General features: G+C 34.8%; 1 protein-coding gene and 1 long non-coding RNA gene across 8 annotated transcripts in view; both read right to left on the reverse strand.

Moving 5' to 3' along the window:
* Positions 1-24,821, reverse strand: part of LOC115215229 (single-stranded DNA-binding protein 3) — a 194,236-nt gene that overhangs the window by 50,541 nt on the left and 118,874 nt on the right. For 5 of the 7 annotated variants that reach the window (XM_029784459.2, XM_036505380.1, XM_029784456.2 and 2 more), the window contains 2 exons: positions 20,193-20,273; positions 10,964-11,026 (listed from right to left, as the gene is read on the reverse strand). The exons of 1 other annotated variant lie outside the window; for it this stretch is intronic. In XM_029784459.2, coding sequence (XP_029640319.1) covers positions 10,964-11,026; positions 20,193-20,273 — 144 coding nt within the window. The remainder of the gene's footprint in view (positions 1-10,963; positions 11,027-20,192; positions 20,274-24,821) is intronic. One more of the 7 variants, XM_036505379.1, reaches the window with a different exon arrangement.
* LOC118764545 lies at positions 13,177-16,342 on the reverse strand. Its single transcript, XR_005000365.1, has 2 exons — positions 16,183-16,342; positions 13,177-15,738 (listed from the first exon to the last, which is right to left on the reverse strand). It is a non-coding gene; the product is annotated as an uncharacterized LOC118764545 (long non-coding RNA).

Genomic DNA, 24,821 nt, shown 5'->3' on the forward strand with positions numbered 1-24,821 from the left:
ACAATTCTTGAATGGGAGAATAGCTGTCTCAATTAATTAACTTTTGAAAAACAATTTAGGTTATATAGTGGTGGAATCTATCATGAATTGTCTGTCTTTCGCAGGAGATAAAAAAAACAATACTAATATAAACAAAAAGTTTTAAGCAGACAACAGCAAATAAGTATCAATATGGGTAATTAATGTTAAGACAGTGGATATCTTAATGAATTTGAGATGGTTCATAAAGTACTCCACTAATCTCCTCCCAACTTTCCTACTTTAATTTGTCTAATTGGGAAACAGAGAATTAAGATAATCTCAACATCACCTGGTAAGAGTGTACAATGTAGAGCTGACTGATGGCTAGTTAGTACACAAAGGGAACAAAGAACATGAACATGTTCAGCAGATCCCATTTGTGACTAAATACAAACAATAAAACCCTAACAAAAAAGTCAGCTGGAGGTAGGTGCAGTACAGAGATGGTAAAGTATCACCATACGGGGCAAATTGAGGAGAATTTTAATCTCTCATCAGTCAGCTGGATAAAGGATGTGCATATTAAGTGACAATATAGGGTGCCATGCCAACAAGTGTCAAGGTTATATAAAAAAAAACAGTTGACCTTTACAGTTTTTTTTTAAACCTTTAATCAGGGAGAGAAAGTTAGTACCCATGATCATTTAGTTTTTAGGACCTTTGAGACGAGTGATAAAAATAAAGGGAAGAAGTTCTCAAAACCTAGTTAGAATGTATGCAACAGAGTACACACCACTTAAAGCACCCAAGGAAATGGATGACAATTTAAGGCTGAACTGAAACTGCTTATGACCCACTTCTTCGATTATACAAATATTCGACTTGCTTTCTCTTGATCCTTAATTTTTGATTGAGTGCATGGAGGCAGGGCCGTCTCTAGGTTATGAGACATTCTGATCAAGAATCTAACCACAATGTCTACATATTACATACCACATGCACAAAATAATGCAATGGCAGCATAATAGAGACACATGTAGCGAAAATTTAAGCAAAACAGCTGGGGGTGACAGTGGAGTCTTATTTCCCCTTTATATATATTAAATTATATACCAGCCTGAAGGAAGTGAACATAAAAATGATGATGACGGTGATTATATATATGGCATGATAGGTAGATAGTGTATGAAGAGAGACTCCAGGATGGAGGGAAGCTATAGAGAGATGCATTGTTTGTAGAAATGGCTGGTCTAAACTCAGCACAGCAAGTTATTTGCTGATTCTGAAGTGACCCCCTAAATACAGTACTGAACCATTCCTAACATGCAGCATGTACTCGGACATTTACTGTTAAGAATTTCACCACAAATATAGCAAGCACTAGAAACAGCTAACCTTTTTTAACTGCTAGTATATCACACTACCAACTGGACCATCAGTAACTTTATGTGTTTGAATGTATGTATCTACAAGTATATGAAAGAGTGTGTGTGTGTATATGTGTGTGCATTACACAGAAAGGAAGAGTATCGACAGGGTTCTGTTGATTTGCAGAGTATTTATGAGGCGCCTACCTAAAATACTAGATTTTCTTAAAAAAAATATAAGGGGCTGAAACAGCACCCACATCCTGGACATTGATATCCAATATTGCATAACAGTGTGTGTGTGAGTGTGCGCAAGTGCACATGCATACATTGCTATAGTATAAATATCAATGTCAAATCCCCTGGAAGTTGACTGACCAATATGGTATAGAAATTTTTTCTTTGTAAATATTTATTGCAAAGTTTATATTTTCAGAATATATAACTAAGTGAAAGATTTCATCTTTGGAGGCCGAATTTTTGAGAAATATTTCCTTTCAGCTGTTTTGATTAGTTTTGATCTCTTGTTGCTACTAACATATTCATCAACTGACATTTCACTGTACCTCGTTAGTTACACAATATCAGACTAGTTTCAAACTACAAACTTTTATTTGTTAACTGCAGCTAATTAAGATTGTATTTCCTAAACACTAAATTTAGGAGTAATTCTTGCATTATATGAGTCAGTATACACACACATCATTTTATGTCACTTGCCTGTGGGGGTCAGATGGAGTTTAGATTTTTCTAAGGCAGGATGCCCTTCCTGTAACCAAGCCTTACCTATTTCCAACCAAGGTAATATTTTGTGAGAACATGTCAGGCTATGGGGGAAATATTAGAAATGAATGACACTGCTGCTTGTGTGACTGTGACACTTGTTTACAACCATCATGTGATGTCAAGACAAGGAGACACAAAAACACACACTCACACAGAACTTCTTTCAGTTCCCATTTACCAAGGATTTGGTCAGGCCAGGACTTATAATACAAAACACTTGCCCATACAGAAGGGCCAAATTGGAACCATGTGGTTGGGAAGCCAACTTCTTATCACACAGCCATACATACACAAACATGTACATATTTAAATACAGTTCCTCGTACCAATGCTGGCTATTATCATATATAAGGTAAATGAAAACAATCGAGTGATCCAACTAATGGAAACACTGTGCGGATGAAAATAATGGAAAAAACGTTTTCTATCTCTGAAACTGAGGTTAATAATCTGAAAAATTTATTATCCATATTTCTTTTCAGTTATGGGGTAAAAAAATCCCAGCACAGGTTATCATGTGACGAGTTCCCATTTAAAATGTGACCAACTCGTTAGTATTCAGATTACTCTGGCACATGGAATGTTGTTTCTTCACAATGTGTTCAATTAATTATGCATTATTTTTGTAGCTTCAAGATTTCAATGATATAATTATTTTTAGAATGACATTGTAAGGTAGGAAAGGCCAGATCTGAAAAGTTTAAACACAAAACAAGTAGAATATTTGAACCAAATAAGGCTGGTTTAAATGCTAACAGGTTAATTTGCTGCAAGGAGGGGCTGTTCATATTCCTCCAAGACAAAGGTTATAGACATGTTAAAAATGATGATGGATATACTGTGTGTGTGTGTGTGTGTATATATACACACACACACACATAAACAAAAAGATAAAATAATTTTTGGATCTCTGAGTATGCTTAGCCATTGCATAAACCTCAGCCTGCAATCATATTCATTATTGTAATTTTATCCTCGTTAGATTGGTATTATATCCCTCACCGATGCCTTTCAGAACAAATTGCAACAACTTCTACTTTCAGTTCTGAGAATGATGTGTGATAAACACGCATGTTTATCCCATATTTCTAACAAATACAATACACTAATTTTCCACAGATATTCAATCCTAATTTTAGCTTCCATTAGCTTTTCCTGTATACTAACATTTTAGAAACCAACTGTAGGAATCATAATTTCTGCAGTCTTATTTATCTAATTCCTCAATGATATTATTATTATTATTATTATTATTATATCAACATCAAAAAATATATTGGAATCGATTTTTGAAATTTTATATAATACGTAAGAAATGGCTAAAATATTGAAATAAAACCACAGAAGGAAACCAAAATGGCACTCTGTAAGACTTAAGTGCTAACATAAAGATGGTTGTAATTTTGGAGTATAAATATATAAGAATGGTCTCTGGTATTAGTCATAGTTCTATAACAGTATAAAGATGGTACAGCATTAATCCACATAGTATGATTATATTTTTGAAATGCTTCAAGATTACTTTATTCTATTTCATAATATTTCCGGATGAGTGTGTTGAGTTAACTAACCAACTATGATACAAAGCTGTTTTTTTGTTTTCTTTGTGGACAGAATTATATTGTAGAAGTAGCTATTTTGTTTAATATACTTCATGGTTGCAGAAGATTTATTAGGCTAACAAGTATAAGTTTATTTAATAGCAATTGCAGTGAAAAACTTAAATAGAAGAAACAAAGGGAAAATACATGCTATGGTCAGTTGATAACATTGACAACATACAAAGGTAAAACTGATTGACCATTTGATTATAATGGAGATGAGAAAGATTAAGCTGGTGAAAGAATGAGCAAGAGAAATATAATGTAATCTGTGAGTTATTCTTATAGTATGTATATTTTATTGAATTCTTAAACTGCTGTATGCTTCTTTGTGTATATATATATACATACGTATGTACGTGTGTGTGTGTGTGAGTGCATGCATGCAAACAAACAAACACGCGCACACAAACATACATAGAGGATATGGTCAACCCAACACACCAAAGAAGGAGGCGACTCCAAAGCGACTCTGAATAAGAATGATTTAAACTACAGAAACCCATTCAATCCTGGCCATGAAAAGTGATGATGACAATGATACGTTTGTACACACACAGGTATAGTATTGCGAAATGGTTAAGAAGTTTCCTTCAAAACTATGATGTCCCAAGTTCAATCCTACTGCACGGCATCTTAGGCAAATAGAATTTCCTATAGACTTAGGCCAACCCATACCTTGTGAGAGAAATCGAATAGGTGAAAACTGTATAGAAGCCTATTAGATGGTCTGTATTTCTAATTGAAAACTACAGCTTTGTCATACACATGTTGATTCTTTCCTTAAGAATCACATTAAGGGCACATGTATCTATTGAATGGTTCCATTACCTACAAGCTGGTTTAAAGAGCAGGAAATTCAGTTAATCAAGCATTAATAGATTTTGGAAAATTAAATAGCAATTTCATAAATTTTTTGGACAACATATTTGGCTAAATATCACCTGGTGAACTGGGTTGATTGCATAACAATACTTATTTCTGTAATGTTGTCTAATATATTATATAAAGACTTTGTATTTTGGGAGTAGACCATGCTATCGAAATACATGCAGTGAAGTTGTGAACTAGGTTTGTTTTTGCTTAAATGTGTATATATAAGAAACACACATTAACCCTTTCATTACCAACCCAGCTGAAACTGGCTCTGGCTCTTTAGTACAAATGTCTTGTTTTCATGAGTTTTGAATTCAAATCTTCCACCAAATCTTGGTTAAAATTTATGTTCCTAACACTAGCTTAATGATAACTAAGTTATTTTACTAAATTCTTTGGTATATTTAAAATAATTGAAAGAAACACAGAGCATCTCAAAATAAATACAGTAATGAAAGGGTTAACGCCTTCTCACTACTAAGCTGCCTTTGTAACAAGGAATGGTATTGGGTCTGTCCATATTGAACAACATCCTTAACCACTACTCCTCTTTGCTACTAGCCATCATTTACTCTGCTCTACATCACTCTTTCATTACATCTACAACTTACATTCGCTTAACACTCTCCATATCTGCTGCTATCCACCACCCACTTCTTACCATGTTATGCATCAATACTCTCCCTCTCGCTCTCTCTGTCACATTACTACCACTTCTGTCTCTATATAGTGTCATGTGCAACTCTCAATCACACACACACACGACTCCCTCTTGGCTCACCATTCATTCCCACTATTCATTCCCCACTTCCTCCATCATACTTCTCCAGTTGTCTTTCTATTTCAGCCTCTTGCCAACAACCAGTGTGTAGCTGCTATCACTGCCCTCCTTTTCCTGCTCCCATCAATACGTTTCTCGCATCATGCTCTCTCACACTGGTTCTCTCTGTCATCACCTTGTTGCGCATTAATCCTCTCAGTCACATTTTCTTGATCACATGGAATTGTAATGTGTGTGTGTGTGGGGGGGTAGAACCCTGTGCACTTGAAAAGTACATTCTCTAGCGGTTTCAGTTGAAGACATCTACACAGACCAACCCATAGCCTAGCATACAACTCTCAAGAAACAACTAACTGTTCAGAGGGGAATTCATACGAATCAAACACTACGATCTATAAAGCCAAACTGAGTGTGATCCCAAGAAACTGCATTGGCTGAACAGTCAATGACTTTGAAATAAGATTTACAAAGCACATGCGTATCTTTTGATGCTGGAGAGTTGAAAACTCTACATCCCTATCTTGCCTCATCAGCAGACAGGGGGATCAAGGAAATGACTTTGCCAATATCACGGGGGGGCATCCTTACTCACCTGGAGCTTGTAATTGTTACTGCTGCCTTCATGAAAATCTGCATACACTCCAACAGCCTGCAGTATCCATCAACAGGGAAACTGACCTACCAGTTTGTTGCCGTTAGGGAAACACCATGTTAATTAACTTCAAACCGTTGACCACTAACACCACAGAAAGACTACCTTAATGCTATGTGGCCCATAGACAAAAAAAAAATTTATTTTTTAAGATAAACAACACCTGTGTGCTCATACTGAGGTAGCACTGACCACCAAAATTACCTACCATTGCTAACACCAAGCAACAACAGCCGTCAAAACATACCAACAGGTAACTTCGCATAGCCAGACAGTTGACCAAGTAACAATGAACAGTGGCAGGCATATGTTTTCAACTACTTTTGAGGACCAATCCACTTTAGATGTGGAAAACTAGCTGGTACAATTTGACTGTCTGTTTTCACACATGGAACAACATTATAACATTTGCTATTGCTAACCTGACACGTTGAAATACCTTAACAGAACCAACCAATATAGGCACCCATACATTCCCACCTGGAAGCCATCCTTTTCTGTCTTCATCACTGATCTGAAAGCAACTGACTAAGGCTTATGAATTGAAACTTCAAATAATGAAGGACTGAGTCAACTTTCTAAAAGACACACACACATTTATTTCACTTCAATAACATGTTAGGTGCTTCCCAACCCCTTTCACATGTAAAACATGACACATATGTTCCTAAATGGAACAAATTGGTGAAATTTAATGAGATACAATGATCAATGCACACACAACACAGCATATATACACCTACACACACACACACACACAATCACTATTTTAACGTCTGCATTTTCATACTGGGGTCAGGTAGAATTCATTGAGGCAAACTTTCTATGGCCAAATGACTAGCCTGTTACCAACCCTCACTTTCAAAAAAGCATTTCTCCTTGGTCAGAGGTGTTGCTCCTGAAAGACTGGAAATGGCCAACATTGCTTTAATGATAGTGACACGCATTTACAACAATCCTCGTCGATAAACGACAGATGAGGATTTATAGTGATCACATACACTCACTCCCTCCATCAAATCAATATTGCTTGTACAGGTGCTCATGTGCACCATGTGTCAGATGTCAGAGACAATTGCAGAGCGACATGAAATGAAATGTTTTTACCAAGAACACAATGCACTGCCTGGTCATATATATATATATACTCACCTGCATGCACACATGCAAATGCACACACCTGTGCTTGGTTTTCAGAACCTGTGTACCAAGTGCCTTGTCATAAGAGGTAACTAAAAAGGCTACCTTAAAAGCACCCATCTAACCCATGCCAGCATGGAAAGGCAAATTTATAAAATGATGATGCATGTGTGCATATATATACATAAATACACACACACAGACACACAAATATACATAAACACATGCACATGTTTATACTAATAATACACACACACACATCTATGTAACCACGAACATATATAATATATATATGTCACTACACACACACACGTATTTGTACATTTGTTGGTATAAAAACTTCATGTAGTAATTCATACATATACATATAACAAAGCAGTTAACTCTAGAAATATCCCCTTCAAACATGTACTCGTGGTTCTGTGTTATTGTGTGTATACTGATTTATGTAATGTGGATCTTAGTTATTGAGTTCTAATCAGGGATTTATTTAAATGTTCTTAGAAAGACAGCCCAGCATTTGTCCATAAGGATTTATATTAAAAGAATAACAAAAAAATATCCTAGAGTCAATTTACTATACTGATAGTTGTAATGGCAACAAATTATTTTAACATATCATAATGATAAAAATAATTAGAAAACATTCAATTAAGGGGAGATATTATTATATATAGTGTAGATGAAAGATGAGTGAAAGAACATGAAGACTTTAAGGGGTTAGGAGAGATGATAAGCAGATTGCTAATACTGGTTTGTTAGCCTAGAGTGAGAGATGGTTTATTAGAGATGACAGACAGTCTACTGGTGAGCAACGTGATTGCAAAAGCAGAACTAACTACAAGCAGCCAGATGGAGCAACTACAGAAAGAACAACAAGAAATTATAGTAATAATAACAATAATAATAACAACAACAACAACAACAACTGGTAAATTAAATGAAAATTAAAAAGACAGAAGAAATAAGACAGACATGGCAGAAATAAACAAAGAAAGCGGCAGATTGCATACAAAAAAACTCAAATGTTAAAATTACAACAGGCTGTAATAGCAATTAACACATGTACAGTTTACACACACACACACACATTTATATGCGTAAACACATACACACAGATTTATATGCGTAAACACACACACACACATGTACACACAATCCATAAGATCTGCTTTGTTGGACGCATATCTTAACCTTCAGACTTCTTGCTTTGGAGTTCTTATTTCGAGTGGCTTGACAATGTTCCTCTGAACCTAGTGACTCAGTGGAAATATGCACACACACACATATATGGGATCTTGGGCAAGTGTCTTCTGCTATAGCCCCGGGCCGACCAATGCCTTGTGAGTGGATTTGGTAGACGGAAACTGAAAGAAGCCTGTCGTATATATGTATATATATATGTATATGTGTGTGCATGTATGTTTGTGTGTCTGTGTTTGTCCCCCTAGCATTGCTTGACAACCGATGCTGGTGTGTTTATGTCCCCGTCACTTAGCAGTTCGGCAAAAGAGACCGATAGAATAAGTACTGGGCTTACAAAGAATAAGTCCTGGGGTCGAGTTGCTCGACTAAAGGCGGTGCTCCAGCATGGCCGCAGTCAAATGACTGAAACAAGTAAAAGAGTAAAGAGAGAGTATATATAATATGCATACATACTCATCATAAAAGCACAGATGATGAATGTGCAATTAAGAAGTTTACTTCAAAACCATGTGGCCTCAGGTTCAGTCCTACCATGGACTAGTGTCTTGTTCAACAAAAACAACAAACAAACCACTGCCTTATACACACACACATATACAGATGCAGATATATATGCACACACACACACATATATACAAATGTAAATCTGTGTGTGTGTGTGTGTCAAAGTATGTATGTTTATATAACAAACTGAAAACCATGAAACAGTACCGGATTGCCTAAAATTCTAGGGACTAAATAACCACTGAACTTAAAGGTGGTGCTATGATATAGCTGCTGTATAGCAAGGTAGGAAAAGGATAGGTTGAGCGGGTAAGCCTGTATATACTTCGGAAAGATGAACATCCCTGCCATACATAATAAAGAACTGCCTGGTGGTACTGACCGTTCATGGAGTCGAGGACTAAGACAAGGGGCACCAAAACAAACCACATGGCAACATTGAAGACAATGTTCTGGCTTGGGTTACACTGTATCATTTGGCTAGACTTTGTAGGGACAACAATTAACACCCACCTTGAACTGTTCGTGCTGGTAAGAAACAATGCCTTTTCCCCAAGACAGTGTCTATAGTAACTTGCAAAAGCTAACAGGACAAAAATTGAAAACATAACTCTTGCAAGTAGCCTTTGCGATTAGACAGCTATAAAAACAGCTAGGATCAGTAACAGCAGTGGATAGGCTTATTTCATATATGTTTATGTGTATACATGCACAAACATATACTTACACATATACATGTTATATACATGTATGTTACATGTACATGAACACTATTTATTTGTGTATATGTATGTACACACACACACATATATGTGTGTGTGTGTGTGTGTGTGTGTGTGTGTGTACACAGACACATTTGAGTGCAAATGTTTATGATGGATGCTGGCATGGCTATGTGGTTACAGGTTACTGTGTGGAACCTTGGTCAAGTGCGTTCTATAGCCCCAGGTAAGTCAATTTTGTAGATGAAAATTGAAGTTAATGTACAGGTGCATGATGTGCCACAGGTCAGGTGATGAAATGATTGCAGAGCAACGTGAAATGAAGTGGTTTGCTCAAGAACACAACACAACGCTCAGTCTGGGAATCGAAACCATGATCTTGCAAGTGTGGGTGCAAACCCCTAACCACTAAGCCATGTGCCTTCACATACACACATATGTGAGCAAGTGTTTGTATAACTTTTTGTCTTGATATTGTGTAATAGTGGTAAACAAGTGTCACCATCATAAAAATGGTACCTTCAATTAAAATAAGGGTGAGCTATTTACCTTACTTGGAAACAAATGAGGGTTGGCAACAGGAAGGAGGGCATTCAACCACAGAAATCCTATCTAACCCATGTGAGCATGGCAAAATGGGTGTTAAAATAGTGATATATAATAAACACACATGTATGTAATACACATACACATATGAGTAAGTGTATTTTTAAAAACCCACAGAGAACCACAATGTAGGCTATAGTACTCAATTACATATGGTAGAGTGAACTGAGATATTTGTTCATTCATATGCCATCATCTGAATAAACAAATATATCTAATGTTATCTATGTGTAATATAAATATATATGTGATGTAAAGATGTATATTTATATATGATGAAAACATATGTAAAATTATACACACACACACACACCTAGATGCAGGTGGAGCTGAATAGTTAAGTTCATTTTACAGCCAAGAGGTCTTGGGTTTGATCCCACTTCATGGCACTATGGTTAGTACTACTACTACTATTACTATAGCTGGAAACCAAGCAGAAATTCATTGGATGGATTGTACCTTTAATTCAAAAGTCCAACTATATCACACTAATTTCACTTGAGAATTACATTAAGAGTATGTCTGTCTGTGGAATACACGGCCACTTTTTACACTAATTTGATATATAGCTCGTCCACTTAATTGAACAAATGTATTAGACATGTTCATACTTGACCCACAAACGTTCACACTGACACACAAGCCGCTTCTCACACACATATATGCACTCATGCACACGTCCACACTCACACACACAGAAACAAAAACTATCACATTAGGAGGAGGAGGTGTAGGAGGAGGAGGAGTTGGTGGATACTCACTTGGTTCTGTCCCATCATGGGAGTGTGAGGCTGCGGGTGGGGGGACGGCTGTGATGCTGGCGGCTGTGGAAGGGGAGGAAGCATTTGATTGTGATGAAGATGGTGATGCCACAATGATACAAAACCAATGATAAAAGCAGCAACTACACTAGTAGAGAATTACTGTCTTTAACAACTAAATTCTATCATTTATTTCTGATACCTATAACAGGAACAATAAACAACAGCAACTAAAAATCACTGTTGTTAATTAGTTTTAACCTCAACAAGCTAACTTATACACATCATTAACGTTATTAATTATTATTATGATTAATATTATTGTTATTATTATTATTATTATTATCATTATTATTATTATTATTACAAAGAGTTGCATTTAGAATATTTTATTTAAATTGGATTATTTATAAAGGACATCACATTAAAGCTAAAATATTTACAGCGTAAAACATTATTTATATGTAGTTAACACGTCCTAATACGTCTTGTCACAGTTGAAACTATCTACAGGCACTGAATGGATGGTTGCGTGTGCTCATAGTGGCAACTTGCTCAGCAGTTTAATTACTATGCACCATGGCTCATATAGACAGAACATCAAACATCAACAGAAATAAAAGAATAAACAACATCAAAAGGTAAAAAATAACACACAAAAAGATAGCAAAATTTGGAATCTACAATAATAATAATAATAATAAAAATAATAATAATCTTTCTAATTTTGACACAAGGCCAACTATTTTGAAAAGAAGGAACAAGTCGATTCAATCAATCCCTGTACTAGACTTACTTATTTTATCGACCCCAAGAGGATGAAAGGTAAAGCCGACCTCAATAGAATTTGAACCAGAAGAAATGCTGCTGAGCATTATGTCCAATGCTCAAACAATTCTGCCAGCTTACCAGAGGAATAATAATAATAACAATATTTTTTTTAGACATGACAACACTAATTTAAAAAGAGAGAAGAGTAAAGATGAATGAATCAACACCCAGCATGCTTTGAACTCAGAACATACAAGACGAAATACTATAAAACAATAGTCTTGTGTTTTTCTACTTCTGGTAATTCACTGCCATAAAAAATTAGTGATAAAGTTTTCATACATTGGTAGAGGACCCCAACAAAATTGTACAAGCGAGGTGCCATCCTGTTGATTTGCCCTTTGTGTGTGACCAGTACTTTTCATTTTTATCAATTTTGAAAGGACAATAGTTCAAATCATCAAGCAGAGGATATGATTTGCTACCCACTTAGGTATAAGAGCCCTAGGACTCATAAAGGCCAAGTATGAACCCCAGTTTCCATAACATATAACTGACTGAGGTAACAACATTGACTCTTGAAATGGGATGCTGATCTGTAGCAGAATCAACTTCCCAGCTATAGCTGGACCACATTTGCAACTGAGCGGACCGGAACAACATGAAATAAAGTGGTTTTGCTCAAGAATACAATGAATGGCTGGCCTAGGAATTGAACCCTCAATCTTTGCAATTGTGACAGCAACAACCCTAACAACTAGCCCACATGCATTCACATGATTTACAACAAATAAATAAATAATAATAATATTTACATATAAATAAATAACATGGTGAAATGAGAGTAAGTATTAAGAAGAACAATGAAATCTGATAATACAACAGTGGACAAAGACAAAACAGATGAGGATTAAGGAATGAGTAATCTTAATATTCGTAAGTCATTAATCAAAATTGTTTGGATAAACTACACTGGAATGAAATTAGAAATTCCTCATTTTGAAAGAACAAGATATAGAAATGTGCTCGAAAAATTTGTCACCAAAAATGGAGAAGATGAAATTTTTAAAATTTAGAACCAGTTTGTAGCTTTGCTGGATAGCAAGTAACAAGTTAATCAGGCAGAGATTACAGAACAACACGGTCAGCCTGATAGAAATTACTGACCTGGAAATAGTTTGTGTGTGTGTAATGACCCTAAAATTTACTTCTCTGAATACATAAGAAACTGAATGTGCTAAGGTTAAGATCATCAATATTAGGTTGTTTTTTTTTTTTGTCCCCTCCCCCACCACAACTCCCAATAAGTTTCCCTTCAGCTGTTGTGTATGAGAAAGAGAGAGAGAGAGAGAGAGAACCAACTTGCTGCAAGCTAAATCTATTTCAGTTCAATAAAATCATCAAATATCCATTAGCATTTTTTTAAAGGGAAAAAAAAAAAACCTTAACACTGTATAGGGAGGAGGTTTGATATTTCTGTTGTATGATGGGACTGAATGAGGTGTGAAAGACTTAGAGATTGGGAACCATTAAGTTTTTACATGAATAAACATATTAAAAAAAGAGAGAAATGATAGCAAAACGCAAAAAAAGAAAAAAGATGTAAAAAAAAAGTTGTATTTGTCATTCCAGAGTCCCATCATATACAAAATGGTTGCTCTAGATCCACTTTTAAAAAGAAAAAAAAATTTTTTTTTTTTTAAATATCTACAAAACAAACCTAAATGAATACCTTGTTAATGAATGAAGTCAGATGCTATATGATGACTGATGATTGATAAGATACCCTATGATTTGTGAAGAATCTGACCAAACAGAATTTCATTGCAAACGAAACTCCACATGGAAAGTCTAAAAATGCTAGTTTATTGCAATTCAGTTTGAACTGATTAATGGTTTTAACATCAACAACATGACAGGTAAAACTGTCCTGGCGTGAATCCATGTGTATCTCTAATTATTCTTTGAGTAATACACAAAGTTTAAGGGAGAGGAAGATATTTTGTTTCAACAGATTTTATTTTTAAGTGAATCATTAATATTCAAAGTTATAATAAAAATAAACAACCACTGCCAATTTGATCTCCACTAGATGTCAACCAATAGTTCAAACCCATGTGAAACTTAGAGAAAAGCTAATATTTATAGCTATTAGAAAAATTTCTTAAAATATTATGAATATGGTTTAAAACACCAGCCACAAACTATGAATGTGTGGTTCAGTACACCAGTTTGTGATTGTGTGTGTGTGATAATGATATAATGAGAAGAGAATGTGTAGAAAAAGATTACAAGTGCAAGAAAATTGTTAAGATTTATAAATTTACTATATTAATATTGCTAAAATAGGGGAAAGACATCAATTAAAGAAAAGAAACTGGGTCTCACCATCATCACCACCACCAAGTAAATTTAAAATTACTAAAAGATCTTTACATAAACAGGTGTTAGGAGATGTGGTTTTGAGAAACCCCAATAAATTAAATTACCAAATTTATAGCAAGTGCTAATGTTAAAATGAATAAGTATTGCCAGTTAAATGCTTTATAAGTAGCCATTCAGTGAAAAATCTATGCTTTATCTCTTTAGTGGTTTTATGTGTATGTGAGGAAACAAAAATCCTTTTTTAATAAATAACTGAAAATAAACTACTTAAACCTTTTGATTAATAACTTGCCTGAAACTGCCCCTGGTTCTATGGAACTTGTTAAAGTGATCTAAAAACCTTTCATTAAAATTCCATGGTAGTTAATGTTTTAAACACAAACTTATTACAACAGAAGTTTGTTAATAAAAGGATTAAATAAAAATTCCATTAAAATAAAAACAATCTAATTTATGGCCTGTGTTCCAATCCACGAGAAAAGGGAATACATTTTATACATTATAGATATTGGAATTGATACAGGTTATTCTTTATTTGTATGTGTCACCTCTACCACGAGTCCCTTCACCAAACTTAATCCTATTACATCTCATCCTCATCTAAACCAACACAACCATTATCCTATGTTACTCACCCGCTCACTTCCAGAGCCCCAAACAGTACCATTCTGAAATTGCTTCCCTGAATGTAGACCTTCATTGCCCTACACTACTTGTCAGTGACCAGCAAAATTGCAAGCTGAACATTAAGACACCGAAAGAGGGCATAGACAGGGATAGGGTCATATCCCAAGAAACTTTTTTTTCCCCCTTTTTTTTTTTTTTAAACATAAAAAGGTACAACTGGCACTGAGATAATGAGTTAAATTTAACAAATTGAGGTAGATATTTAGTTAATTAAATGACATTTTTATCAAGAAAACCTGCTTACAATGTGGGTTAAAAAATAACTATAATTGATGTAGGGTCAAAGTAGAACCATGATGTAAGCTAAGTATAAACCATAATGGAAGTTAATTATTACTGATAGAGACTGAAGCGTGTTATTAAAGAGGTTACAGAATATAGTAAGCAAAATGTTGGCTAAGGTGTATAACTGATTCAGACCAAGTAGTTTAATGTTGGTTAAGGAGTATATTTATGATTCTGAGTATGATATTAGTGGAAGAAATATGATGTAGATTAAGGAGTATATAACCATGATGTAGGCTAGTTTGATGTGTACTAAGAAATGAAAAAGTAAAGTAGAGTAAGAAGTATAACAATGATGTAAGAAAGGGAGTTACCTAAAATGTAAAATAATGAGTGTAAGTATGATGCTGCTTAAGGAGGAAAACTAGGATGTTGGTTATTGAATGCAACTCTGCAAACTTTTTCACTATTAAAGGATCCTTTTTATCTTTCTCTTTAACCATGGATTTTGAAAAGCCTGAAAGCTGTGTAAGCTACTTTTATCAGCTAACAAATTTGTTTTCCTGGTTTGATACCTCGCTTGAAAAGTATATGTAAATGAACAAATATAATTATAAATGCAAATACATTTCACAGTGCAATCTTTTAAAAGACTGAACACTGGACCCTCAAAGTATGTAGACCCCAGATTGGGAAGTACTGATATACTGGTCATCAAATCTAAGTAGAGATTTCAAACTTAAAATCTTCAAATCCACAGTCGAACCAATTCTACTATATGGCTCAGAAACTTGGACGTTATCAACGAAGTTTGAGGGGCAGTTGGATGGAACTTACACTTGCCTCCTTATGAGGGCTCAAAATCTCTTGTGGAAGCGTCATCCAACCGAAGTACAAATATATGGGAAATTACTACCTGTATCATCTCTTGTGAAAGGTAGGAGAGTCCAGTTTGCTGGACATTGTTGTAGAGCTGAAAACGAGGTAATTTCTACTCTTCTCCTCTGGAAGCCATCTGCTTGCGATACCAGAGGGCACACACTCTCCTACCCTGATGTAATCTCCAGGGATACAGGCATCCAGCAACAGGACCTCCGTAATGCTATGATGGACCGTGAAGTCTGGCGTAACATAGTAAATTCCATTGTCACGACCACGTCGAACAATGATGGTGAAGGAGTACAACTATGGCGTTGGTTAAGGAGCTGAGCTGTAGTAGAAATATGATGTGAACAAAACAATAGAGTGATGTATCCAGTTATGTCAAGAGTTATTCAATCCTTTGCATTATGAACTGTAATTTAAAACTCTATACCAGTGCTTTTCAACCTTTTTACTGGAGCGGAACCCCAAGAAAACATTTCACTGGCCCGAGGAACCCCTGTGCAATAATTTAATTGTCTTATGCACAGATATCTGCACAGGAGAATTAAAAATTACTGTCGATTTTAGCATTTTTGTAACTTCTTGCGGAACCCCCTGGACTGTACTGGCGGAACCCTAAGGTTCCGTGGAACCCTGGTTGAAAACCACTGCTCTATACACACAGTTGGTGAGCCCCACTTTCACAAAATATTAAATTCAACCAAGTATAAGTTAACGTGGAGTACAAATCATATTGCTATACAGTAATCCCTCGACTATTGTGGGTGGTACGTTCCAGAACCCCCTGCGATAGGTGAAAATCTGTGAAGTAGAAACAGTACTGTATATATTTTTTTAATCATTTTCATAATTTGTATATATTTATTTCATTATAAATGCAAAACAACACCACAAAGGAATCGACGTAAGCTTAAATAACAAACTACAATAGGTAAACTGCGATACGGTGAGGGATTACTGTATATATATATATATATATGCCTAAATGATAAGCAGATATATATTTTAATATTCACATTTGTAAGGAATATGAAAAAGATATAACAGTCTACTGTTACATCTTAAAAGACAGCCATGACCATGCTGTCCCATATTCATCTTAAGTGTGTCTAAGTCCACCTTGTATATATGTCTTCCTTTTTCAGATACTAGAGTGTCATTTGAGGGAAATTTGGATTTTTTTTCCAGCAAGTGATGAGATCACTATTGGTTCAAAGGACATTAAAGTCAGGTTAGCAGTGAGAGTTGTTGTGATTTAAGAACTAGGTAGCTTTAAATTTAGCAGATTTAACAAAGTTTACAAATATAGCACGTGTTTTCATTAAAAACACATAAAAACACACTGTAAATAATGTTTTTATTTTTATCGTAAATCCTCTCCAATTTTGTTTCTAGCATCAATATTATTATTATTATTATTGCCATTGACAGCAGTGGATGGACAAAATCAATAGAGCAACAAGTTACATTACTTTGTTCTCAGTTCATTTGTTCCCAAGATCAACTTTACTTCTCATTCTTCAGTGAAGTGGTAAGTCAATAAATTAAGACCTAGTGAAATACTAAGGTCGATTCGATCAACTATGCTCTTCTTGTACCTATATTAGAAATTATTATTATTTAGGTAGCAAAATACATAACAGCAATTCTTCTAGAGCTTTATGCACTGAGTTCAAATCTCACTGAGGCTGATGTTTGCCTTTTATCCTTTCATGGTCCAATAAATTAAGTACTAGTGAAACACTGGGAGACAATGTGAGCAATTACACCCTTCTCTAAAATTTCAGGCCTTGTACCTTTAGTAGAAAGGATTATTATTATTATTATTATTATTATTTGGAGTGGCAGAATCATTAGGGTGTTGGATGAAATGCCTTGCATTTTCCACTCCAAAGTCAACTTTGCCTTTTCAACATTTTGGGGATCAATAAAAGTGTTGGTCAAGTATTGAGACTGATATAACCAACTGACCCCTTTCTTCATCTTAAATTCCAGTCATTCTACCAAAGTTAGAATCACAACAGACTTGTTAGAATGTTGGACAAAACATCATGCAGTGTTTGTTCCAGTTCTTAGCAGTCAATTTCGCCTTTCCACTGGTCAGGGAGTGTAATCCATTTTGTTTGATGAACCCCACCAAAAATTTGTGCCTATAATTTTTATGAGTGTCCAATATCTTGAAGTTAAATCATTCCTCCTTCCTACTATTTTCCATAATAGTTGCCTGCTGAAATTTCTCAATTAATCAAAGGTTGTTTTGTTTTTTGTTTTATTTCAATTTTTTATTTAATTCATTTAAAACAGCCAAATTTATTGAACCTATTTTGTATGATTTAGTAATAGAGTATATGTTTATGATTGAATATTGTCCAGTCGAAGTGGCCTGAAGACTGACAGTACAGGACGAGAGACCACTGGCGCATCACCATAGGCTATTTCATTGGGCTAATTCTCTTTTATTATTGAATATTGTTTTAGTGCACACATACAAGCTGTATGTATGAGAGAGAGAGAAAGAGATAGACAGACAGACAGACAGACAAACAGAGACAGTAGAAGGTGAGTTCAGATCTTGACAGTGAGAAATTCATTCAGAGTATAGTACATCTTACTCAACAATAATGTTTTATATAACCAATATAAAATGAATTATTAATGGTTACTGTGACAAGTTAAGATGTGATTATCTCTACAAAAGTCTACCAATAATTAACCTACTCAAGAAAGTCAAAAAAATATTGCACTGAATTAATAATAAATATAAAACATCACTAAAGTTGGCTTAATACATGGAGTGATACCGTTACCCTTTCAGTGTGAATGTCCAATCAGTCTAGGGATCTTTATACAGAAATGCATGCAATAAAAGGAGGGAAAAACAAAATGGCAGAAAATTTTGTCACAGAACAAAGAGTTTCTAGAAAGACAAGGAGTAGGGTGGGCACACAGGGTAGATTAAAATGGTAAAATGACTAAAATGATAAAAAAAAAAAAGAAAAAAAAAGTAGAGAAAATAATTTTCAAATAAAAAATTTCAAACTAAAACCAATAATTGAAAAAACAAAAATAGTAATACTAAAGTAGCAAGTTACAGCTTATTAACAAATTAAAGAAAATTTCTTCTCTTGAATACATATTGTCAGTTCTAATGTTGATATAAAACTGAAGAGATTGTCAATGTTATGAGGACAATTCCAGACATACATACATATATGCATATACATACATATATACATACATTTCTTCTCTCTCATATATACATACATACATATTATATATATGTATGATGTATATATAAATATACACACACAAAATAAAGAGAACTACTAAATTGGGCAGTAGGGACTTAAATATTGAACTATTTCTTCAGATTATTTCTACCTTTATTCCTAAATATAATAAATGGGTTTTCAATTTTGCCACAAGGGCAGCAATTTTGGGAGAGGGGATGAGTTGATTACATTCAACTGGTACTTGTTTTATCAACCCTGAAAGGATGAAAGGCAATGTCAACCTCAGCAGAATTTGAACTCAGAATGTAAAGATGGACAAAATGCCACAAAGCATTCTGCCCGGTGTGCTAATGATTCTGCTAGCTCACTGCCATATTCCGAAAGATAATAATAATAATACTATCATTTAGAGCTAATAGGGACACATTAAAACCAACAGCTGGTGTGTTAAGTATCACATTCCAAAACATATTGTTATATACATGGATGCTAATGTAGTAGTGTTTGTGTCAATATCATATGTAGAGACACTGGTGCTGACATCATGTTAACCCAACTAGTAATCAAACTATATAAGCTAATCTTTTTAAAACCTTATTACTAATTGTAATGACAGAGTGTAAATGTGATGAAATCTGACTGTCTAAGGGAGATAAGAAATACAGAGTGCAATCAGAAGCCATAGAACTGTTTGCCCCGCATTTGAACTTGGAAATATTTTTTTGTATCGAGAACTAATGTTTACCTATAACCTCTACATAATGCTTCACTTATTACCTGCATTAAGGTACTGCAAAGCACAAAACACTTTATCTCAGTTTGGTTCCAAAGTTTAAAAATGTACACTTCTAGGTCTTACAAGTCAATTCTTCAAATATAAACCGTAAAGTTGAAGCAGTTCTAGCAAAGAACTTAGGTCTCCTCTTCTGATAAAGGAACTGCAGAAACTTATTTCTAAATGTTACTAATTCCTTACAGCTTAATCGAACAAACAGAAACAAACCACAGCTCCAATATTGAAATCTTCAGAGCATTTCACTTACAGTAAAAAAACCTGGCATCGGACCTCCTGGCATTCCATCTTGAGGTGGCATTTGACCTAGTGGACTTGGTGCTGCTGCATTCTAAGAAATGTACAAAACAAAAAAACAGAACTATTTTTTAAGAATGTTATCAAAATAAATAAAAAAAAAACAATCAGCTGTCAAATAAAATAGAAGCCGTTTGTAAAATAGAAATAGCAGCAAAGAAACATAAATTTAAGTAAAATTAGCAACAAACAATTTAGCTTCAGCAGAGGCAAACAAAAGAGAACAAAAAGAATTAAACATAAAAAAGAAACCTATTAGAAATACAATAATTTTTATGATAGAGTGAATGTGAGGATGGATGGTGATATGCATATACATATGTTTGGGTGTAAAAGCAACATAAAATGTACTCAATACATTTAGTAGATACTATTCATTCAAAGCATATGATTCACTTTGTTGCTATACTGTTTATACAAAAGAAACTCAGGGTAGTGACAAGAGTAAATAAACAACTATAAATTAATTCATACATATATAGACCATAGCCATCACTTGCAAGCAAATGCGTCCTGGTAGCATGTATTATGCTGTTATTGTGTCTATGTAGTCGACAAGCAGACATCCTCTCCAATATCAGTGACACGAAAAGCATCCAGCTCTAGAAAAGTTTTACTAGAACAAGTTTCATATGATCCATACAAGTATGGAAAATTGGACATAATAAAACAAACCAATATAGTATATACTAAATATATGAGTTGTATGCAAACAATATCCAACTTTATATTTTCCTGCCTAAACTAATGCCGTGTGGGCAAAATCCTTTGGGTGAGAGTTGACACCACCCTTCATGCACATGTATGAAGGTTTTCGCAACAGTAGGCCGCGTCAGTCTCTGGCTGTTATGCCTAGAGTTCAAATGTGTAGTGAGTGCTTCTTAGATTTTTGTTTTCATGCAAGATGACCCGAATCCATCAAGCAGAGAGAATGCATCCAGTTTTGCCAAAAGCTTGGTGATACTCAAACTCAATCTATCCAGAAGATTCAGCAGACCCATGCTGATGATACCATGAGCAGCATCACCAAATGATCAAGGAGTGGTACAACTGCTAAAGACTGCTGTGTAACAATCCAGGAAATTGCTCGCAAAGTAGGAATAAGTACAGGAGCAGTGCATTCTATTTTAACAGAGGAACTGTGCATGCAGGGAGTGTCGGCGAAATTCACCCCAAAGGTACTGGCAGGGCAACAGAAGCAATTCTGTATGGAAATCGCTCAGCACATGCTGGACTGTTAAAATCACAATCCAAACTTCAAACTTTAAGAACACCATCATCACTGGTGGTGAGACACAGGTTTATGGTCTCTGCTCGATGCATTTAGTCATCTTGTGTAAAGACAAAAATCTGACAAGTGTGCACTGCATGTCTGCATTCTAGGCATAACAGTTGGGAACTGATGCAGCTTATTGACATGAAAATTTTCATGCATGCAGAGGTGTCACCTGCCACCCAAAGGATTTTATATCCATGTGGCATTAATTTTTCCAGTAAAAAAATCAAGCCAGATTCTTTTTGTATGCATTTTATAATATGTATGTGTGTGTGTATATTAAATATAAGGTACACATGTATATTATACGTGTGTGAGTGTGTGTGTGTGCACGCACATGTGTGCTCAAGCATATAAATGTTTTAGATCTTTTCATTTCTTCCTACTTGAGGAGAATGGCGATGCCATTTTTACATTCCCTGTAAATAATAGATCCGGTAACAGAGTACTTTTGATTTGTAATGATAACTGGAAAACAATATTCTAAAATACCTTAGGCAAGGCTTAGTGACAGAGAGGACTTCTGGCAGTAGAATTATAAAACACAGCCTGAATATATTTTCATTCAGCCTATGCAATCTTAGAAAGGCTGACAAAAAAATCTCTAATTGAAAAAAGAGGGTAAATGATGAACATTTCTATGTGAATATAACTCCAGCAAAATTTTAGTTTAGTCGCGAATAAATGTCAAAAATCTCTTAAGTTCTAATTTTAATATATTTTCATTAACACAAGGCTTTTATACAGTCTTTTTCAAAAGTGATTTTCAACTCAGTTTGCAAAACCGAATCCCATTCAATGTGCCATCTACTTCCAGTCCCCTGCTTCAAAATTATGCATTCCTCCTTTAAGAGTCAGTATTAAAATATCGCATGTATACAAGGTAGAGGGCAGAAAAATGCACTTGTCTTTTTAAGAAGTAAAAAAAGAAAATCTTTTACAAGTAAATAAATTTGAAATTTTTAAAAATTTTATCTTTGGGCTTGTCTTAAGTGTATGTCCATGAGATTCGTGTAATTAATGATACTTTAAGGTATAATGAGTTTAAACAAATGGGTAAAGTCCTATTTTGGTGTACATTTTTGTTGGTTATGCTTCTAGCTTATTTTCTTTTTTAGTTGCATACACACACAAACACACACACACATCATAAAATCCTACCTTCACACTGAAACTAAAATCAAATGCAAAGGTTAGAAAATATCATAATAATACTGGTTCCAAATTTTGGTGCAAGGCCACAAATTTTAGGGGTGGGAGTAAGGTGATTGTATCAACCCCAGTGCTCGACTGGTACTTATTTTATCGACCTCAAAAGATGAAAGGCAAAGTTGGCCTCAGCAGAATTTGAACTCAATAATTAATATATGTGGTGGAGACTAGCTATGTACAGATTAAATGCATAATGTGCAATGTAAATATACTTATCTGTATGTATTAACATTAAAAAAATGTAAAACTATGTAAGAACATCTCTACTCCAGCAAATAATAATTATGCCAAGCATATTTTCATCCAAAATACGTGGCTTTTATGGTCCATTTTAACATAGCTCCCAACTTTCTCATTAAATTGCAAAACTCGCTTTCTTTTGGTGACTACTGCCTTGTCTGCATTTTGAAATTATTCACATATTACATGTTGAATGCATGACTAACTATTATCATTTTCTCAGTAACATTAAAAAAATCTACGACACTGAACTTTGAATCTATTCATATTGTATACACTGAAATTATACATGCATACATAATTTGAGTGTGTGTGTGAGAGAGAGAGAGAGAGAGTGTGTGTGTGTGTGTGTGTGGTGTGTGTGTGTGCGTGCGCACGCGTGGCTGCATGTGGTTTTCATATTCAAGCTTCATCTTTCTGAACATTTTTATCACACACTAAAAATATGACTTAACTAACAAACATTGCACCCTATAAGTTTAAAAGGATGCATGCTCTTCATATTGTTAATTATAAATTATATTGTGGCTCTTCCAATTTTAAAACAAAAATAATTGTTAATAATTTGTAGTAAATAGCAATTTACACAAGTAGCTTTTTATTTTTTATTATTAACATTCTTTCACATATATTATACATCATGTGTTCTGTGAAGGAATTAACAAGATTTTGGACATTCTTCGCTCCCCGGTCATTCTGAGATGATATAATACACACAGTGCATACTGCTGTAGCATGGGATGCCCTCACCCCATACATTCAACTAAATCTGAACAATTTGCAACAAGAAGCATCACTGCAGAAGCAGAGAAGAGGAAAGGTCTAAAGGACTAAAGCAAATGCATTTGAACTTCAATAAAGATGAAATTGATCTGATTCTGCCTGACAGGACAGACAGACCAGAATTGGAGTAATTCTAGGTAGAGAGGAATTGGCTTGCAACTTAAACTCAAAGGTGACGATGCAGAAAACAAGGGTACGTTTCTCAAGCAAATAAAATTCAGCTTTCAACTAAGGTTCCAAAGCAAATAGAGAAGACACTCAAGTAGAGTGATTTGGGTTTTCAACAGAATCAAAGACAAGAGATATCTCTATCAAGTGCGGCATTGTAGTTTAGAGCAAACAGGAAAAATAAGATCAGAAAACTTGCTACTTTTTGCAACAAGCTCACTTTGAGCAAGTCATTTCTGAGTGAACCATAGACCCTTTTCTCTTGAAGTTCCAGGAAAGTTTTGAACATAGCTTGAACATCCATGTCAACCAGAAACATGTATTATTACTATTACACAAATTCCAAGTATTTAGAGAAGAAATAGGCTTTAAAATAGATCAACTTCAAGCAAGTGTTACTGACTTCTGTCAACAGTGAACACAGAGCAAAACACTGTCTTGATAAAGTCATTGTCGACAAACAAAAGGTGTAAAATTTTGTGTTTGAAAGCATGTGGAGATACAAAAAAGATCGGTCTCCAACCTCAGAGAGATTGCACATGCTATTGCTGTATATGAAATTGCAGCTATTTTGCCCCACAAAAGGAGATCCCTTCAAATGCAAGATTCCTATTTAAATAACTACTGAATGAACTTACTGCTGACCTATCAAGTGATGAGATACTTATAGAACATAAGTAATTCTCTGATTAGGTAGAAACTTATAAAATGTATGAGACTGTAACAAGCCATCAGCTGTACTGCTGTCTGGTAACTTGAAGCAAATTTTTGCCAAGTTGTTTTCCACTGTACAAGACCACAAATTGTTGAAGTAATTGTTGGGATCACGTGGAAACAATGGAGCTAAAAACCAAGCCATGACTATATGTAATCCTGATGAATGAGAATTTGCAAATTACCTTC

Source organism: Octopus sinensis, linkage group LG8 (genome assembly GCF_006345805.1).
Source record: "Octopus sinensis linkage group LG8, ASM634580v1, whole genome shotgun sequence".
Lineage (NCBI taxonomy): Eukaryota > Metazoa > Mollusca > Cephalopoda > Octopoda > Octopodidae > Octopus > Octopus sinensis.